Raw genomic sequence first — 18,308 nt, 5'->3', positions numbered from 1 at the left:
ACACAGGCAGCAGATCCACTTCGGAGCTCCACCGGAGCGCCGTCGTCGAAGGGGAAGATCTCCACCTGCACAACACACCACCGGCAGCGCCGCCGCCCCCCCCCAACGCCGCCGGCTGAAGACCTAGTAAGCCCTACACTATATACACACCGAGATCCGGCGTTCCCCCACCCTCCCGCTGCCGGGGCAGCCGACGGAGGGGAGGAAACGGCCGGATCCGCGGCGGCGAGGTGGGTTGACCGGGTGGGTTTCAGAAAATCGCCCCTCTCCTCTGTAGACGAAGGGAAGGGAACGGCCATAATAAATGGAGAATATAATCCTTAGTTAAGCATAATCGGCTTAACCCTCATCATGGTCGTGTCTGCGGGTCATAAATAATCACATGAAGCTTGTGAACTGATGTTGTTAGTCACAAACAGTCAGTACGTAATACGGAGTACCCCCAGTAAGAATCCCTAGTTAAACATCCTGCAGTTCAACCTGACCTCCGTCGGCGTCCCTGCGGCCGGCACGAGGCCACCCATCTTGACCATCGCCTTGGCAAAGTCGCCGGCGAAGATCTTAGCATTGCCGCTGTACTTCCTGACCAGCGCGTCCTGCGACCCGCCGCTCAAGAGCTCCTGGTCCGAATGCATCAGCCCACGCTGCGCCACGAGGTTCGTGTAGTATGCGTTGTCGAACGTGTCCGGCGTTTGGTCGTCGAACGGTGCGAGATTGCCGTCTCCGCCGGTCTGCGGGCACGTCTTCTGCCGCGCCGCCGCGAAGGTGGCGTTGATGTTGGGCTCGCCATAGATGCGCCCGCGGAAGAAGAGGCAGCGGACCCGCCCCACGGTGTGCGCGCCGGAGAGCGCCGTCATCTCGCGCGCCGACAGCCCCTTCGCCGCGAACGCTGTGATGAGCGACGCGGCGCTGGAGCCGGGGCCCGGGAGGTTGGCGTTGGCCGCGCTCTGGCTCGCCACGCGCGAGTCCTTCCGGCCTAGCGGCACGCTCCACGTCGGCCCCCCGAGCTGCCGTGCGTGCAGATTGGCTGGTGTTAGTAACACGTTGCCGTTGCGAGCTGTAAGGTACGATCGGGTGTGTGCATGCGCTCACCAGGTTTACGGCGTCGCGGGCCGCCAACGCGACGATGTCGGCGCAGGAGACGGTGGCCTTGCAGGCGGCCTCGGCGCGCGTCTTGATAGCGTCGATCACCTCGTACCCGCGGACGGAATTGGCGTTGGCGCCGGCGTTCTTCTCGCCGGTGAACGTTGGCGTGTCGTCAAGGAGGATCGACGCATCGCATCCCTGCGCAAGCGTGGTAATTAAGCTCGAAGCTAGATAGACAGACAACAGAGGCGAGGACAGATGCGATGGACTGACGTTGACGAAGCAGTCGTGGAAGAAGAGCCGAATGATGGACGCGCCCATCCGCGGCTCTGCGGCGACGGCCGGCGCCATCACCGCTTGCACGATGGATTCCACGTTCGGGCATGTCTTGGCATAGAACTTGGTGGAGAGCTTCGCATGGCAAGGAAGAACCACACAGACTGCAGCAACAACAATGTAGCTCCTGGCAAGCAAGAAACCCATGCCGGGCGGTCTGTTAATTAGCCGGCCACTATTTAACAGAGCATACACCGTCGTAGAGCAGCATCAGCGGTGGATGTGATCGAGCTATGTCGCAAGAGAGACAAATCATGGGAGGAGAAAGATTTGCACCACCCACGTTCATCCACCTCATCCCGTAAAACCACCCCGTAACAAAAATCCCGTAGGTGTAGGATTATTGATGTTGTATTTATAGCGCTCGATCAGCTGGTGATCGTTTTAGTACTGTACTCCAGGCGCACCGGGTGATTGGCCTGTTGACGAGAATGCATGTCTGCAGTTGTGCGCGGCGCACCACGGTGCGTGTGGCATCCAACGCCGGCGATCGATCAGCTGATCATGATGGGTTTCTTTGCCCCCGCTTTTGGGGAACAAAGTAGAGCGAGACCATTTATGTGCCCTCGCTTTCATTATGTCTTTGCGTGGGGTGCGAAGCTTCGCAAGATCCGTTTATAGGGGTAAATGTATAGATCCGTGTATAGGGGTAAATGTATGTTTGTATTGATAAACTTCTGCGTTTGTATGATTTTTCAAGAAAAAGAACTCTAGATTTGAACGTGAGTGGGCGCCATCCGTTGAGAGCTGAGATATGACACGACAAGAATAAAATTATGCTTGTATTACTGTGGTTAGTGTTGAAATATCTAAGACAATGATGGTTCAGGACTTTTTGTCAGAGAGTATGTCAAAGGCGTAGTTTATCTTTATAAAAGGCAGATGTTTGAGTACAAAAAGACTATCACACGTAGTACAAGCTCCACACTGGCTAATCTGAAGATAGTCACATCGACAAAACAAACACAACACGAAAGAGCCCCTGCAGTCAACCTCGAAGAGCGGCGAGCACCAGAAGAAACGCAACAAGACCTCCAAAGCTGTGTCTCCAAACACGAAACGCCCAACAGAGGAACGACGTCGAGGACGCCGCCATCACGCCAATCCGAAGGGTCCAGGTTTTCACTCAGGAGCAACTATCAAACCAAATGAGAGCGTAGGAGACGTTGTCACTCCTCGGCGACGCCTCCAAGGAGGGGCACGACACCCGCTGGTGTCGTTGCTGCCAGACCAACAAGTTAGGCTGGACTTTCATCCGTAGCATCGCTTGTCACTGCGCCTCCGAGGTTAGGGACCCATTGTCCATGTAGTTTCGCACCATCGCCACCGCACCTTCTTATCATCGTGTTTGCAAAGCCATGGCCTCCAACACGACTGCTCGAGCCAGCAGCGCAACCCTCGACAGAGCAAAACAACAAACTCCCCACCTCCCGCAAGTGCCAGGACGTCTGCGCCGGCACACCCACTCCAGGCGACAGCCAACCGATGGCCCAGCCCTCAAAAGCCCAGATCTGGCCCTAGAAGGCCCAGATCGAGCCGCCCGACCTCCAACTCCCACACTTGCACCACCGAGAGGCCTTGCTACTCGTCCCCAACATAGGGGCAGGCTGCCAATGCACCAGGGCACTCCACCCTAGCTAGGCATCCTCCGCGCCGCCGCCCCCAAGACGAGATCTTGCACCGCCACCTCTAGACTGCACCGTTGCAAGCCCCCTCCCCCCCCCCCCCCGCCGCCGCCTCGTCCCCTTGTTGATGTCTTCCATGCCAAGATCAGCAGCTCCTCCTCACGCTCCGTCGTGCGTCGGCGACGTCCTCCGAGATCCCGCGTTGTCGACTGCTCCACTCCACCACCTCGCAACTCCAGTGATGTCCCGCCTCCGCGTGAAGGGGGCGTATGAGGTGCACCTCCACCACCCACCGTCTTCGACGGTCGAGTGAGGCCGAGCACCGCCGGCATCGGCGGCGGGGCCGGGGGGAGCAGGTCGATGCCGCCTATGGCTTCTAAGGTTGGGGCCTCCGGAGCCGCTCACGCGAGCGGCCCGTGAGGGTTGGGGGAGGGGAGGGACCGGTGAATGATTCGTTGGTTCAATACTTCAAGTCTGCCTCACCAAGTTATGAAAGTCCTATAAAGGCTGACGAAAATGAAGAACATATGGGAGGGGCGAAGGATTTTGCCTAGGCGGAGCTGGTGTTTTGACTCATAGGTAAAGCTATTATGGAAATTGAATAAAAAAACAAAATGTTAAAATATTAAAATATAATTTCACTTGTACATCCTGATATTCTGTGCTTTCACATAAATTTCTGGAAAAATCATTTTATGTGGCCTATGTAAAAATACAAAAAAAATCACAAGAATAGTGATGTTGCAGCATCAAATTTTCTTTTTTGCATGGAACACAAAAGATGTTCTTTCTCCCGAAAATTTGTGTCCAAACATAGAATGTAAAAATGTATGTGCAAAATTTATTTTGAATGTTTTAAATATTTTAAAACATATTTTCGCTTAGCGGGTTCATATGCAGCCGTAAGCCGACCTAAATTTCGAGCGGCAGGTAGCTGGCGATTTACACAAAAATAACCCTTTTCTGGAAGAAAAGCACAGACTGGCCCTCGCGCAAACTATTTAACCCATGTAACCCTTTTGTGTGGCGCCCCTCACATCGGCGCCACACCTCACTGTGTGGCGTCCGCGCCGGCGGCACCACTTGCCCATCCGATGTGGCCCAGTCGACGCTGATGTGTGCTCCGCTCTGACGTGGCAGGATGTATGGCGCCGCTTCCATCGACGCCACACATCCACTTATAATTTCCCAAAACATATTGTAAGACAATTCTCCTAGGACTTAGCCGTTTTGGCGAGCCTATTTGTGTGGCGCCGATGCCACCGGCGCCACACAAATAGGCTCGCCAAAACGGCTAAGTCTCAGGCGTCCGAAGCCCCTGGATGTTTTCGACATATAAATTGACATGTGTGGCACCCATGGCATGGGCGCCACACACAGTGTGGCGCCCATGGAAAGGACGCCACACGTTGACTTGTGCTAAACCATGAAAATTCCTACCTTATTTCAACAGTTTTCAATACAACAATAGCAATTTCATACACACATCATATACATAGCTCACATCGTAGCACATAGATTCAAACAGCATGTACCAATGACGAGATGGTTCGAAATGACATAGAGTTCACAACACGTAGCAATGAATCTAGAGTTCACAAAACGTAGCAAATCCATCTATCCTCGACGTCCCCTCCTCAAGGGCTGCTTCCGTACGGCCATCCTTTTCGTCCGCTGCCGTTGCTCTTGTTGCTGTTGCATCTCCTGCTCCTCCTCCTCCTCCTCCTCCTCTGAAGATGACGTCTCATCGTTCCTCATCCTCCTCAAAGCTGATCTCTGCGTCGGCTCCTCATCCTCCTCAATCACAACCTTCTTTCCTCGGTTGACATAATCGTTCGGAGTGTAACGGTTTGGAGCCTTGCCCATTGGCTTCAACTGGTACGCAGACCGTGTGGCTTGCTTCTTGCCTTGACTCAGAATGCCTTGACTCAGAATGGTGTCGTCAGGAATCTTCACAAACATGAACACATGAGATTACAAAAGTTGAAATTAGTAAGCACATGCTTGACAGCAACAAAATAGTCCATACCTCTGCCTCTTCAGAAGAGGACGTACCCGCAATTTCGCCTTCGCGGCAACCTAGCAAGTTGTCTAACCGCCGCATCTTCCGTGCAGTTTTCTGCGTCATGGAAGTCATGGTTACAAAGCCACCCGAACATAATAGCTTACATTCAAAGTTGGTGATCATACCTTAATGAAATACCGCAACGATCCGATAGGCTTTTCATCTTTATGGCTCTGATCCCAAATAATCTCGCACTCCTCAACTGTTTTTTGGATCTCGGACCGCTGTGACAATCATATTATACACAATTTGAGTGAGCACATGCCAATATAGATGATGTACTAGTGGCTCGCCCATCAGAAGCTGTGTTCATACACAGTGGCTCGCCCTGAATAGGAAGTCCAAATATCATGGAAACATCCTGAAGAGTATGGGTCATCTCGCCGGCCCTCAAGTGGAAGGTGTGCGTCTCCGGCCTCCACCGGTCGACAAGGGCGGTGAGTGCCGCGGCGTTCATGTCCCCCCCCCTCTTACAAGCGTGATGAACGGGAGAAGACCGGTAGGCTGGATGAACTTCGTGTACCTCTCGTCATAGGCCATATCTACTGTGCCATGGTAACGAATCTTCAAGGGGTGAAGAACCATTCTCTTCTCCGTCATATGAAAAGCCCGGTGATCCTTGTCATACTCATCATCTATGAGATACACCATCCTACATGTTTACATAAAACACCATATTATGAGCCATTCCTAACCAATATGAGTTATTCCTACGCAAATACTAGGCATATGTAACACATTTGAATGCATTTTAATGCATTAGCCATTTTGGTTTCACTAACAAATATGAGCCACACATACATGAGAATGTATCTAGGGTTCCAAGAAATCGAGTGTGTCAACACACACATACATACATAAGAATATGGTTACATACATATCTAGGGTTCCTACACATACACATTCAACTTATATTTGATGTATATGGTTCCAACAAATCTAGGGTTGCAACACATACATACATGAGAAAATGGATTCAATTTCTACAATTTTCATATCTAGGGTTCCATGTCTAAATCGAATTAAATCCGAGAAAATCATGGATGAAACGAAGGGGATCGAGGGAGAATACCTTGAGGAAGGGATTGGGAAAAGATTGACCCCAGACAGATCTAATGATTTGGTGGTGGATTTGGTGGGGGAGAGGGGGGAGGAGGAGGAACCGCCGGCCGCCTCTCGTTCTTCACGCGAAAGAGAGAGAGAGAGAGAGGAAGCCCTGGGTCGGGCTGGGGGCGGCTCGGGTGCCACACATAAGTGGATGTGTGACGCCCTTCCGTGCGGCGCCACAGTTTCACTGTGTGGCGCCGATGGGAGCGGCGCCACACATCCTGCCACGTCAGAGCGGAGCACACATCAGCATCGACCGCGCCACGTCGGATGGGCTAGTGGCGCCGCTCGCACGAGCGCCACACAGTGAGGTGTGGCGCCGATGGAAGGGGCACCGCACAAAAGGGTTAGATGAGTGAAATAGTTTGGCCAGAGGGTCAGTCCGTGCTATACTTTCACAAATAGGTTATTTTTGTCAAAATCGCCGAGGTAGCTCTCTTTCTAACGGATATGACCTCGATAGGGTGTCTGTCGGCTGGTCGTCGCACGTCCCAGTGTGGATGGCCAGCCGGGCAGCTCCTGCGGCGCGCGCTGGCCACCATGTGCCGCCGTGCTCGCTCTCGTGCTAGTGCGCGTCCATCCGTTCCTGCTTCACAACTCGATATCGCACCGGCCGGCCAACTTGGTTACTGTACGGCCTCGGTGCTCCACCTGATTGGGGATATGGCCAGTTCTGGTATACTTCAATTCAGTCGGAAAGATTGCAGGAGAACAAGCGTGAGTTTGACATGGCCAGCGTATGAACTCTGAAGCAATGTCCATGCATAAATTTGGACACAAGTGTTGCAACCTCACCTGAAACTTTTTCTTTTGAATTTTGCCACGATCTACTAATTGAGAAGAGTTTTAGGACAAGATTGTCCGTGGCATACAATAAAAGAAAAGGATATTAGTCTCATGGCATCAATTCACCCAAGCGCTTTGCACCCGCGAATACCCACAAGCAGGCTTCCTTCTTAATTTGATTTAAATTATGACGTGAGGTGCATGTTTGTTGCGAAAGACCCTATCATTATATTCACTCCAAAGCTTCAACGCAAGGAGTAAAGTTAGCGATGCAAAAGCCTTCCAGTTTAGTGTTCCACCGAACGGCAAATTGCATGCCAACCCATTGAGTTGGGTTCAAATCGGCAATGGCAAGCCAAACCTTAATGCTTTGCCACACATGAATGGTAAACCGGCAATCAACAAACAGATAGCGGACCGACTCTGTTGTTTATTTGCAAAGAGGACATAAATCGCAATTAGGTCAACCACGCTTTTGTAAGCGGCCTATCGTCCGAACTCTTTTCGTGTGATAAGCCGAGCGAAGAACTTGGTCTTAGGAGGAGCCCAAACCTTCCACAACATCTTGTACATGCAGAATATGTAGATCCAAGATATTGCACCTCATAAGGCCTTGTTTGGTACTAGTGTTTCAGTGGGGATTAGTGGGGATAATACTCTAGAGTATTGGGTGAATCACTGCTGTCACCCAATCCCCACAAAACCCCATCCCCAATCCACTAGGGCCTTGTTTGGTACTAGTGTTTCAGTGGGGATTAGTGGGGATAATACTCTAGAGTATTGGGTGAATCACTGCTGTCACCCAATCCCCACAAAACCCCATCCCCAATCCACTAGGTAGGGGTAGAGTATTGGGGATTGAAAAAATTACACTAAAATTTGAGGAAAAAGTGGGGATAAGTGGGGATGAGTGGGGATTAAACTCTCTCATACTCTAGTACCAAACATGCATTGGGGATAAGTGGAGATTTAAAGTTTGGAGCGGATTATCCCCGCTAATCCCCACAAATACTCTAGTACCAAACAAGGCCCGTAGGGTAGAGTATTGGGGATTGAAAAAATTACACTAAAAGTTTGGGGAAAAGTGGGGATAAGTGGGGATTAAACTCTCTCATACTCTAGCACCAAACATGCATTGGGGATAAGTGGGGATTTAAAATTTGGAGCGGATTATCCCCGCTAATCCCCACTAAAACTCTAGTACCAAGCAAGGCCTAAGTTAACTTGGCCGTGTATAGAAAATTCTTGCGGTAATGCGCGGCTACCACAAAACAAATCGAGCCAGAGCGCAGAGCCAACCTCCCACCTCAAACTTTCTACGCGCCCGCCTGCCACTGGCCCTGCCATCGCCCCAGGTGAAAATTGAGTCACGCCACCATCCACCGTCGCCTGGACACGCCACCCCTGAATCTGTCAGACGCTCGCAGTCAGCCATCTTGCGTGGATTAAACTAACCATATCAGAACACGTTGAAAATCTCCCTAACTAATGAATATAGCAGTTCTCCTGCTGTTACTCAAACAAACAAAAAAAAACATACACATGTCGACTGAAGAAATCCTGGTGAAACATCTTTACTATTAAATTGCAATAGGTGACTGGCTGGTGTCACAAATGGGCTTTTTGTTCACCCTTGGTCTGAAGTTCCCCCGCTGGCCCATATGGTCGGTCTTCTTCCGAATTTTGGTATGGTTGGTATGGCCCAGTAAACGACTGAACGGTCCAACAAAATCTTGATACCCTCGAAAAAAAAACTTGATCGCTCTAATTCAAGCTCGAGCAACGGATCGATCTGAGCTTTATAAGACGTGTATCTCCAGGAGCAACGGGACGGCGCGGGGAATCGACGGGAGCAGCTGGCGGCAGCAGCCACCCGGGTAGCTCGCGCGGCATCCTCTGCAGAAATTACTTATGAAGTCGAAGTCATGGTTTTTGTCGAGCGATGGAGGTGGAGGTCGTCTCCTGCAAAAATTACTGATCCATGATTATGATCGATCAGTCCATCAGATAGCTAGAGCTTTGCATCTGCCTGCAGGTCCTCGGCGGAAAGTACTCTTCAATCGATCAATAGATCATCTAGCTAGCCAGCTTTGTACATCGCTGATTCCTTCGTACATATCTTTGTACTACTAAATCGCAGGAACAGCTTTCCTCTAGGAATTGCATTGATGTTCCGTTCGGTAAAGGTGCCATATATCTCATTCATGTCGAATACTCTCCAACAAAGGCCGGCCCTGATGAACCGGCGGAGGCGACATCCATCAGGCACTCGTGGCCTTCATCCTCTGCGCGGAAAAAGGCGACGCACGATCCCGGGACTATTGGCATCACAAGCACCTAAGACGCCCGTCCGTGGGGTGGCCCAGCGGCTCACGGCCGGCGTCGGGGCACGCCGCGACATGCTACTCCTAATACGGCGGCAACAGCCGGCGTTCCACGGCTGGCGCACGACACATACTCCTACACATCCAGCGTACGACGGGGCATGCGTTCCTTCTAAGGCGGTAACAGCGGTGGCCCACAGTCGGCGCACAACCCCACCTGCTCCACCCTAAGGTGGCGGCTGCATTGCTTGTCGATCGGCCCACGGCGAACGGCGCACGACACTTCTTGCTACTCCCCAAGGCAATGGTGACAATGGCCCTGGGTCGGTGTGGCTGCGTGGCCTCATCACTCACAACAATGGTGATTTGGATAAGAAATTCATGGTTGGAACCGCATAGAAGAGAAGGCAAAATCATATATCTCATATCCTTTCAGAAGGTTTGAAACTTAGTCCATCTATTTTATTTTCTGGCTGATTTATTAGACTAGGTAACCTTGTGTTTTCGAGTGTGAGATGAATGTTGAATATCGCTTTGCCTTTCTATTCTTCAGGATCAACTCCGTTATAACATCACACGCTCTAAATACATGCTAGGTGTTACCTCTTCTTAGTTTAGCCCTTAACAGTTATAATTAACCCACAATTCAATGGTCGTCACGCCGTTTTGATGCACTGCTATACACTCTCTTCTTAGTTGAGAGCATTAAAAATTACGATTAACTCGTAGCAACGCACGAGTATTCAGCTAGTAGAATCTAATCTCCAGATAAGCATCGGAGACAACGGCACTCGAAGCCAAAGCCTTCAGCCAAAATCTTTTGCCGGGCATTGACATCCATGCTTGCATCAATGTAGCAGATGCGCAGCTCCTCACCTAAGACGGATGCAACACAACAGTATCAAGATAATGGTAGTCTGCTCATCACTGTTTTTTGCTTTCACCATTTTTTTTTTTTTTTTGCTTTTTACCGTTGACAAGGGAACAATGGTTAGATAGGTACTGCCAACTTATCCATACCTTCATCAATATCACGAAGGGTCTTCAGTTTAGCATCTGCATTTTGCATCCAAACTATGTGAGTATTTGGATCTGCAAGTCAGCATGAAAATAATGTGAATTATTTAGATGTGAATTTGAAAAAAAAAGACAAGTGATATTCATGAAGTACAAAGTTTGCTACTCCCTCCGATTCAAATTAATTGACTCCACTTTGTCTAGGTACGGATATATTTAGTCAACAAACGCATCTGGGTACATCCATATCTAAATAAAATAAAGTCAACTAATTTGGATCGGAGGGAGTACTTCTTTCTTGATCTCAACTGCTTAAACACCCAAAGATGTCAACAAAAACTTAATACATTTAGGCATGGAGAAAAAATACATAAAGATCAAATTCATTATGGATATAATGTGTAGCTTCAGAGTACTGAAATAATGTTGAAAACTCAGACAGCAATAGACATTTACTGTACATCTAAAATATCATAAGGAAATGCAGTAACCAAATCCTTGCTTCCAAAGAAGAAACAGTGAAACCATTAAATATTGAGCTCTTTCTTTTCCGTCTAAAGAAAAATGTGAAGAGCCATACCACGGCCATAATTCTAGAACACAAGTGAAGCCTATACATAACATTTCTAGCTAATGAACATGTGAAGAGCCATACCACAGTCATGATTGTAGAACGAGGGGAGCATATACACAGCATTGCCAACTGATGCATCGCATGCTACTGAGGCTATCGCTGATGATAGAAGATCCTCATATGAACTTGCAACCAACTCAATACGGAATGCATTTACGCGTATTCTTGCAAGTACATTGATGTACCATTGTTTGGTGAAAACTACTATTGTCAAAGAAAATGAACTGTGTATATAAATTCCCGTATGTTGGCATTCCGCTTTTGGTCAAGATAACTAGATTAAGAGAGAAGAACTCCAGGAAAACCGGATGCCAGATGGTGCTGAAATAAGATATAAAGGATACAAGCGGCGAGTTCTTCCTGAAACCCTGCCTTCCTAAAAGTGGAATCCAGCAATTCGAACTCCTCCTCCATCTACGATATTCCAATTGTCCATGTAAGCACACAACCATATACAACATCATAGAGCAAGAAAACGTGAATGCCATGTGAATTTGTTCAAAGATGATAACAGTTACAGAAGCGAGGCTGATCTGCATGAAGGATAAGAATAACTAAACACCATTCTCGAGAGACAAAAGAAGTCAACCGTTAAGAAAAGCTACCTCGGAAATCATACCCTGATGCAAACGGGCTGGCTGAAGAATGTCAAGACAGTCTGCGCCAACAGCTCCTGATATAACCATGCAAGCTAGCCGCTTGACCATGTATGGGTACTTGAGACCACGCAAACTTCAAAGCGAACAATAAGAGAAAATGCTCAAGTTACAATTGCATGTATAGAGAAAGTAACAAATCAAATGTAGAGGAAACCAGGAGGTGCACACATCTACATCTATGAAATGTGGGAGCACCAACATACCTGCAGTGATCGTCTAACAAAGACCAATCCAAATTCTTTTCAATGCCATGGAATCCCTAAAGAGGAATAAACCACACATCTTGTTAGCTACTTGAAAGAAAAAAATGCTTCTTCCAAAAAAAGGAGAAGTAGGAATTATGTACGATGGGAAAATCACAAACTCTTAAGAATCCTAGGATGCCATCTATTGCTCATACTAGGTATGATACACTATCCTTACTGAAACTGCACAAATGAATAGGACTACCAACCCACTAACACATACTGAATCTTGGCTGGTACACTGAAAAGATTGTAAGAAGCGTCCTAACTAGGGAGTAATTACAAGCAAGATCTAGGCGAAACGGTGCAAAGGCGTCCACACCTTAGCATGTTGTCGGCACGCGTCGCTGCAGAAGTAGCAGCCCCCGCTGGAGTGGCCGCCCTTCCCGGGCTTCCTTCTGAGGCAGCTGTAGCACACCTGAGACCAGTCCGAACGAGTTTATTCCACTCTTGTCTTGGGGGAGAGGTGGTGGGCAGAAGCAAGTGAAGGGGAGCTCGGTCACCTCGTGGAGGAGGGAGCGGGACGGATGGGAGACGAGGGGCTGAGCGGAGTGAAGGACCTCGCCGGCGGCGATAGGGCGGGTAGCGAAGACTCCCCGGCCGGCTGAGTCCGTCAAGGCTACGCGGATCGGCAGTGGGCCGTGGGCGGCGGCCGCCGCGGTGGAGAGGAGGCGCCGGAGGAGGGACATGAGGAGCGGAGAGAATAGAGCTCAGCCGTTGATCTGGTTGCATCTAGTAAGTTGTTGTTCTCTTCTAAAATCGCTATTGGACCTGCTCAGTGCTCACAGTGAACAGTATGTACAAAGGTGCTAAGGCCATCTCCAACCGAGCGACCCATCCCGGCCCGCGGATGGATCGAGGCGGACAAAAACCCGGTCCAGCGTGTGGACCCATCCCTAAAACGGATGGCCGCGGTATCCGGGACGATCCAAACCCGATCCAAATCTGAGACGAGTTTGCGTGGCCGCGGACGCCGATGGCTCGCCACTCACGTCCGCCCCTTGTCCGCCCCTGGCCCGCGTGTCATAGGCAGAAATAATTTTTCTTCATTAAAAAGTACCCATTACATTTTTTAAATCTACTACTCCTATCCTAATACGTACGGGCCGGCGGCCTCGCCGGCGACTCCTCGCCGACGCGCCGCCGGGGCCGTGGATTTCACTCGACGCGGGCGGCCTGTACGCGTGAGGATTCCACTCCAGCTTACAAGCTGGGTGGCGCGGCAGAGGCCTTCATCCTCCTCCTTTCCGTCCTCGCGCCTCGGGCGCGCTCGCGCTCCGCCTCCTGCGGCGGCACCATCCGCTTCCCGCATAGCTCCAGCTTCTGCAGGGCGGCGCGTTCCACAGCGGTCCACGCCTCCAGGCGGACGCGACCGGCGGCCTGAGCCTCGTGGTTCTCGTTCCGCCGGCGCATGCGCTCTTCACGTCCGCGCTCCGCCAACGCAGCAGCCTCCCAGGCGCGCTGCTCGGGCAAGGGCAGCTGGATGAGGTGGCGGGCTGCTCGCATAGCGAGGAGCTGGTTCTTCTGGCCGAGGAGGTCGCCTAATCGGCGGCGGCCGGCCCGGCAGGTGGCCTCGTGCTCCTTCGGCACGCGCGTGAGGTCGGCGAGACGCTCCTTGATGGCGGCGTTGATGTTCGCCAGTGCGAGGTCCTCCGCGGCGGCCCCCTCCTCCGCGGCCTCGTACCACCCGTCCGCGGTCTCGTGCCAGCCGTCCACGGCCGCCTCCACCATCTCCGCGTCCTCTTCCTTCTTCGCCGCCGCCTCGGCAGCGACGCGGAGCGCCTCGTCATCGGTGACCCACTGCGCGTCGGCGCGCTCCTCCTCCTCCATCCGCGGGAACCTGGCCCGGGCGGCGAGGGAGAGCTTGGCCCACGTGGCCTGCAGAGTGCGCGGCATGGCGATGAAGAGGGCGCCGGAGAAGGTGGAGGGGGAGAGGACGGCGGAGCGGCTGTGATGAGGTCTGTGAGACCGCCGCCGTCTTTTATAGCCGGCGGCCTTGGGCGGGAAACTTGGGCGCGAGCGCGCGCCAATGGCTTTTCGCGCGCGCGGGAACTTTCCCGTGCGTTCTACCACCCGCCATTGATGTCCCGTCGAGGCATGCCATGGCGCAGCGCTGCGCAAGGAAGACGAACCACGTGGCGTCTTTTTGGGTCGTCGTGTTGTGCGCAGCGTGCGACCCAACCGGACACGCGGAAGCGGGCCGCTGTCCAGGTGTCCGCTCGGCCACCCAAACAGTCCAAAACGGACGGCTCAGCGGGTCCATCTAAATCGGCAATCTAAACTGTTCGTTTCTATTTATTTAAGTCGGCCGCAGATAGATGGTCGTGGGCTCGTGGCTGTCCAGCTTGCCAGGATAGTGCCGTAGTGATGCGACTTATTTGATCTTCTGGCAAACCTGGACAATTGGTGACTTCATTTCAAATTCCAACACAAAAATAGCAATTCAAGCAAATAATATGCCAAACATATGCTATTGCCCTCCAGGCAGTTTCCTCCAATTGTACAAAATGAGAAAATATCTTATAATTTATCAAAAAATGGCAAGTTTCTCCTAAAAAGTGGTTACTTTCACCCAAATAGGAATCATCTATGCCAATGCTCTTCAAGCATCGCGTGCAAGGATCATCTTTTGCTTCTTCTCAATTCAAGGGCTTTGCACGGGATCGAAGATGGTGGTCAAATCCGTAAGCATGATCCGATTCTCCTCGTCCATGATTGGTTTCAGCCTCCAAGATCTTAGACTTGGCATTGGCATCGGCATCGGCATCCATGAGCCTTGCCTTGGGCTCGGCCTCGGCGAGAATAGACTTCCCCCGAGCCTCTTCCACCTCAAGAGCTCTCAGTTGAATATCAACAAAGCTTTTGGCGGTTTCCTCTTTCTCTTTGCGCCGCCTCTCCTCCTTCTCGACGATGGCCTCTTCTTTCTTGACCATCAACTCCCTCAAGGTCTCTTGGAACGCCGATGAGGAAACTTGACGGTGCATGTCAGTCTTAGTTACCTTGTGGCTAACTTGCCGTTTGGCACGGCCACCACCCATGACTCTTCGGTTGCGTCGGCGCCTAGGTTTTACCCATCTTATTCGAGGTCGATGGTACCATCCGTTGACGAATTTCCATTGCCCTTCTTCTTCACGTTCTGAAGTTTTTTCCAAATGGCCTAGCTTGTTTCCCATCTCTTGGTGTCCCTGGGATGGCGTATGCGGACCTGACTGCCTGGGGTGAAGAGGAGGTCGGCCGCTCGGCATCAACGTGACGGAGCTCGACGATGACGCGCCGGTGATGTCTACGCACGCTTCTATTCCTGTAGACAGTGTTGGGCCTCCAAGAGCAGAGGTTTGTAGAATAGCAGCAAGTTTCCCTTAAGTGAATCACCCAAGGTTTATCGAACTCAGGGAGGTAGAGGTCAAAGATATCCCTCTCAAGCAACCCTGCAATTAAGATACAAGAAGTCTCTTGTGTCCCCAACACACCTAATACACATGTCAGATGTATAGGTGCACTAGTTCGGCGAAGAGATAGTGAAACAAGTAATATGGATGATTATAAGTAGTAATTGCAATCTGAAATAAAAATGGCAGCAAGCGAACATGTAGCAGAACTTGTTGGAAATGGTGTTTCAATGCTTAGAAACAAGGCCTAGGGATCATACTTTCACTAGTGGACACTCTCAACAATGATCACATAATTGAATAAATAAATGCTATTCTCAAACACTCTCTTGTTGGATAACAAACACCATTCATTGTGTAGGGCTGCAAAAGCACACCTCAGGCCGGAGTAAACAAGCTCCACAACGTCATAAAGGAATCACACATGATGCGCACACTGTCACCATCACACCGTGGAGAGTGACTCCAGAGTTCATATTAAAGTAACCTCAAGAGTGCATAATAGACAAGAGTAACATCTACATATTCAACTAGATTACAAAGCTCATGATCACATAAAGATCACAGCATGGGAGAGAGATGAACCACATAGCTACCGGTAGAGCCCTCGGCCTCGGGGAGAACTACTCCCTCCTCATCATGGGAGACAGCAACGGCGATGAAGATGGCGATGGAGTCGATGGAGATGGATTCCGGGGGCACTTCCCCGTCCCGGCGGCGTGCCGGAACAGAGATTCTGTCCCCCGAACTTGGCTTCGCGATGGCGGCGGCTACGTAACTTTTCGTGGAATATGACTGGTGGTGCTAGGGTTTTCGGAGACGAAGGAATATATAGGCGAAGGGGCAGCGTTGGGGGAGCCAGGGGGTGGGCTCCCCACACCTGGGCGCGCCAGAAGGGTGGGCCGCGCCCCCCTATGGTGTGGCCAGCTCGTGGCCCCCCTTCGTCTCTCCTTCGGACTAACTCTAGAAACCAAAATCGTACCCCTGTACAAAAGCACAAGAGGCATGGCCGAAGGATCCTCACTAAATTCTCTCATGTATTCTTTGGTGGCTAATGAGAATAAGGAATTCACTCTCTCTCACTTTTCGTTATATCACTCACGACATTACAATTCTCTCGCCTATCTAAAGAAGCATCCTCCAAATTTGCTTCAACTTTCTGACGAGACTCATTGACAATTTGTTGTGGTGACATTGATACGTCCAAAACGTAACTACTTTCCCGAACACTTTTGCTATTGTTTTGCCTCTAATTTGTGTATTTTGGATACAACTAACACGGACTAACGCTGTTTTCAGCAGAATTGCCCTGGTGTCTTATTTTTGTGCAGAAAATCAACTTTCAGGAAAATCCCCGGAAATAATTGCAATGGGCCTATTTTCACAGAAGACTTGCTGAGCCAGAAGACGAGACGGAGGGGGGCCACGAGGGGCACCCACCACATGGCGGCGCGGTGGGCCCCCGATGCTCCCCTCTGGACTACTTAAAGCCCTTGACCTAAAAACGCACGGGGGTTCGACCAATTTTCCAGAAGACATCCAGAACTCCGCCGCCGTCGCGAAACCCAATCTCGGGATCAGAAACTCCGTTCTGGCACCCTGCCGGGACGGGTAATTGGAGGAGATCATCGCCATCATCGCCACCGACGCCTCTCCATTAACCATCCATGCTTCCACCATCCATGTGTGAGTAATTCCCCCGCTGTAGGCTGAAGGGGATGGTAGGGATTGGATGAGATTGTTCATGTAATTGCCATAAGATTGTTAGGGCATAGTGCCTAGTATCCGTAGTTGGTACTTTTATGATATTGTTGCAACTTGTTATACTTAATGCTTGTCACTAGGGCCCAAGTGCCATGATTTCAGATCTGAACATGTTATTGATTCATGATGATATTCATTGTTTTATGATCTTACCTGCAAGTTGTATACACATATTGCTGTCCGGAACCCGAGGCCCCAAAGTGACAGAAATTGGGACAACCGGAGGGGAAGGCGGTGATATGAGGATCATATGTGTTCACGGAGTGTTAATGCTTTGCTCCGATACTCTATTAAAAGGAGTACCTTAATTACCAGTAGTTTCCCTAGAGGCCCGACTGCCACCGGCTAGTAGGACAATAGATGTTGTGCAAGTTTCTCACTGCGAGCACGTACGACTATATACGGAACACATACCTATGGTTATTTAGTACTTGGATACTGTTTTATTATTATCTGCAAATGCCCTTCCTTGATTATTTCATGAGTTCTCTTATCCATGCAGCGCCCGTTCATCCATCCCTATGCCTACAGTACTTTAATCCTGTTGTTTACTATAATCACTACTGCTGTCTTTATTACACTGCTGCTTATATTTCACTACTGCTACTGCTATAAAACTGTTGCTACTGATAAACTATTGCGAGCAAGTCTGTTTCCAGGTGCAGCTGAATTGACAACTCCGCTGTTAAGGTTTACAAATATTCTTTGGCTCCCTTTGTGTCGAATCAATAATTGGGTTTTACTTCCCTCGAAGACTGTTGCGATCCCCTATACTTGTGGGTCATCAAGACTATTTTCTGGCGCCATTACCGGGGAGCATAGCTTTATTTGCAAGTTCACCTGAATTGATATTGTTCGCTGCAAATCCTCCATCATGGGTAAACCTCGCGATGCTAAAGTCGTCATATTACCATCCACTACAAGAAAAGGTACAACTCTGAGTACCTCTGCTGCCCTTGATTCACCATCTGTGATAAGTCAACTTGTTTCACCACCACAAGCTTCACATGCTGGTACTTCTGCTGAATCTGAAAATTCCTCTTATAATTTTGATGATGCTTCTACTGTGCTTGATGATAATGGTTCATTAGGTCCTTTTCTAGATGCTACAATTGCTAGGTCTAGACAAATTGAAAATAATTAAATTCCTAATGAAAATACTGTTACACCTATTAATTCACCTGAGTCTGTTGAATACTCTAGTGATGATCTTGATGAAGATTATGTGAACTTGATGATGATTTTATTGATAAATGTAATGCTACTACTGA

General features: G+C 50.1%; 2 protein-coding genes across 4 annotated transcripts; both read right to left on the bottom strand.

Annotated features, from left to right (window-relative positions):
- Positions 1-324: 324 nt before the first annotated feature.
- LOC127314082 (peroxidase P7-like) lies at positions 325-1,692 on the bottom strand. The gene is made up of 3 exons (XM_051344551.2): positions 1,360-1,692; positions 1,093-1,284; positions 325-1,007 (listed from the first exon to the last, which is right to left on the bottom strand). The coding sequence occupies exons 1-3, from the start codon at positions 1,567-1,569 to the stop codon at positions 456-458; spliced, it is 954 nt and encodes a 317-aa protein (XP_051200511.1). The 5' UTR covers positions 1,570-1,692; the 3' UTR covers positions 325-455.
- Positions 1,693-8,329: 6,637 nt separating this feature from the next.
- On the bottom strand, positions 8,330-12,652 carry LOC127314083 (histone-lysine N-methyltransferase ATXR4). Of its 3 annotated transcripts, XM_051344554.2 has the most exons (9): positions 12,388-12,651; positions 12,207-12,302; positions 11,843-11,898; positions 11,586-11,712; positions 11,325-11,394; positions 11,002-11,181; positions 10,350-10,421; positions 10,082-10,205; positions 8,330-8,577 (listed from the first exon to the last, which is right to left on the bottom strand). In XM_051344554.2, exons 1-8 carry the CDS (start codon positions 12,571-12,573, stop codon positions 10,087-10,089), a joined length of 906 nt encoding a protein of 301 aa, XP_051200514.1. In that variant the 5' UTR covers positions 12,574-12,651; the 3' UTR covers positions 8,330-8,577; positions 10,082-10,086. The 3 variants fall into 3 exon arrangements, with proteins under 3 accessions (XP_051200514.1, XP_051200518.1, XP_051200512.1); XM_051344558.2 differs by lacking the exon at positions 8,330-8,577 and having other exon boundaries at positions 9,846-10,205; positions 10,350-10,385; positions 12,388-12,652; XM_051344552.2 differs by lacking the exon at positions 8,330-8,577 and having other exon boundaries at positions 9,846-10,205.
- Positions 12,653-18,308: the final 5,656 nt, after the last annotated feature.

Source organism: Lolium perenne, chromosome 7 (assembly GCF_019359855.2).
Source record: "Lolium perenne isolate Kyuss_39 chromosome 7, Kyuss_2.0, whole genome shotgun sequence".
Taxonomy (NCBI): domain Eukaryota; kingdom Viridiplantae; phylum Streptophyta; class Magnoliopsida; order Poales; family Poaceae; genus Lolium; species Lolium perenne.
This window is presented reverse-complemented; position numbering and strand designations above follow the sequence as displayed.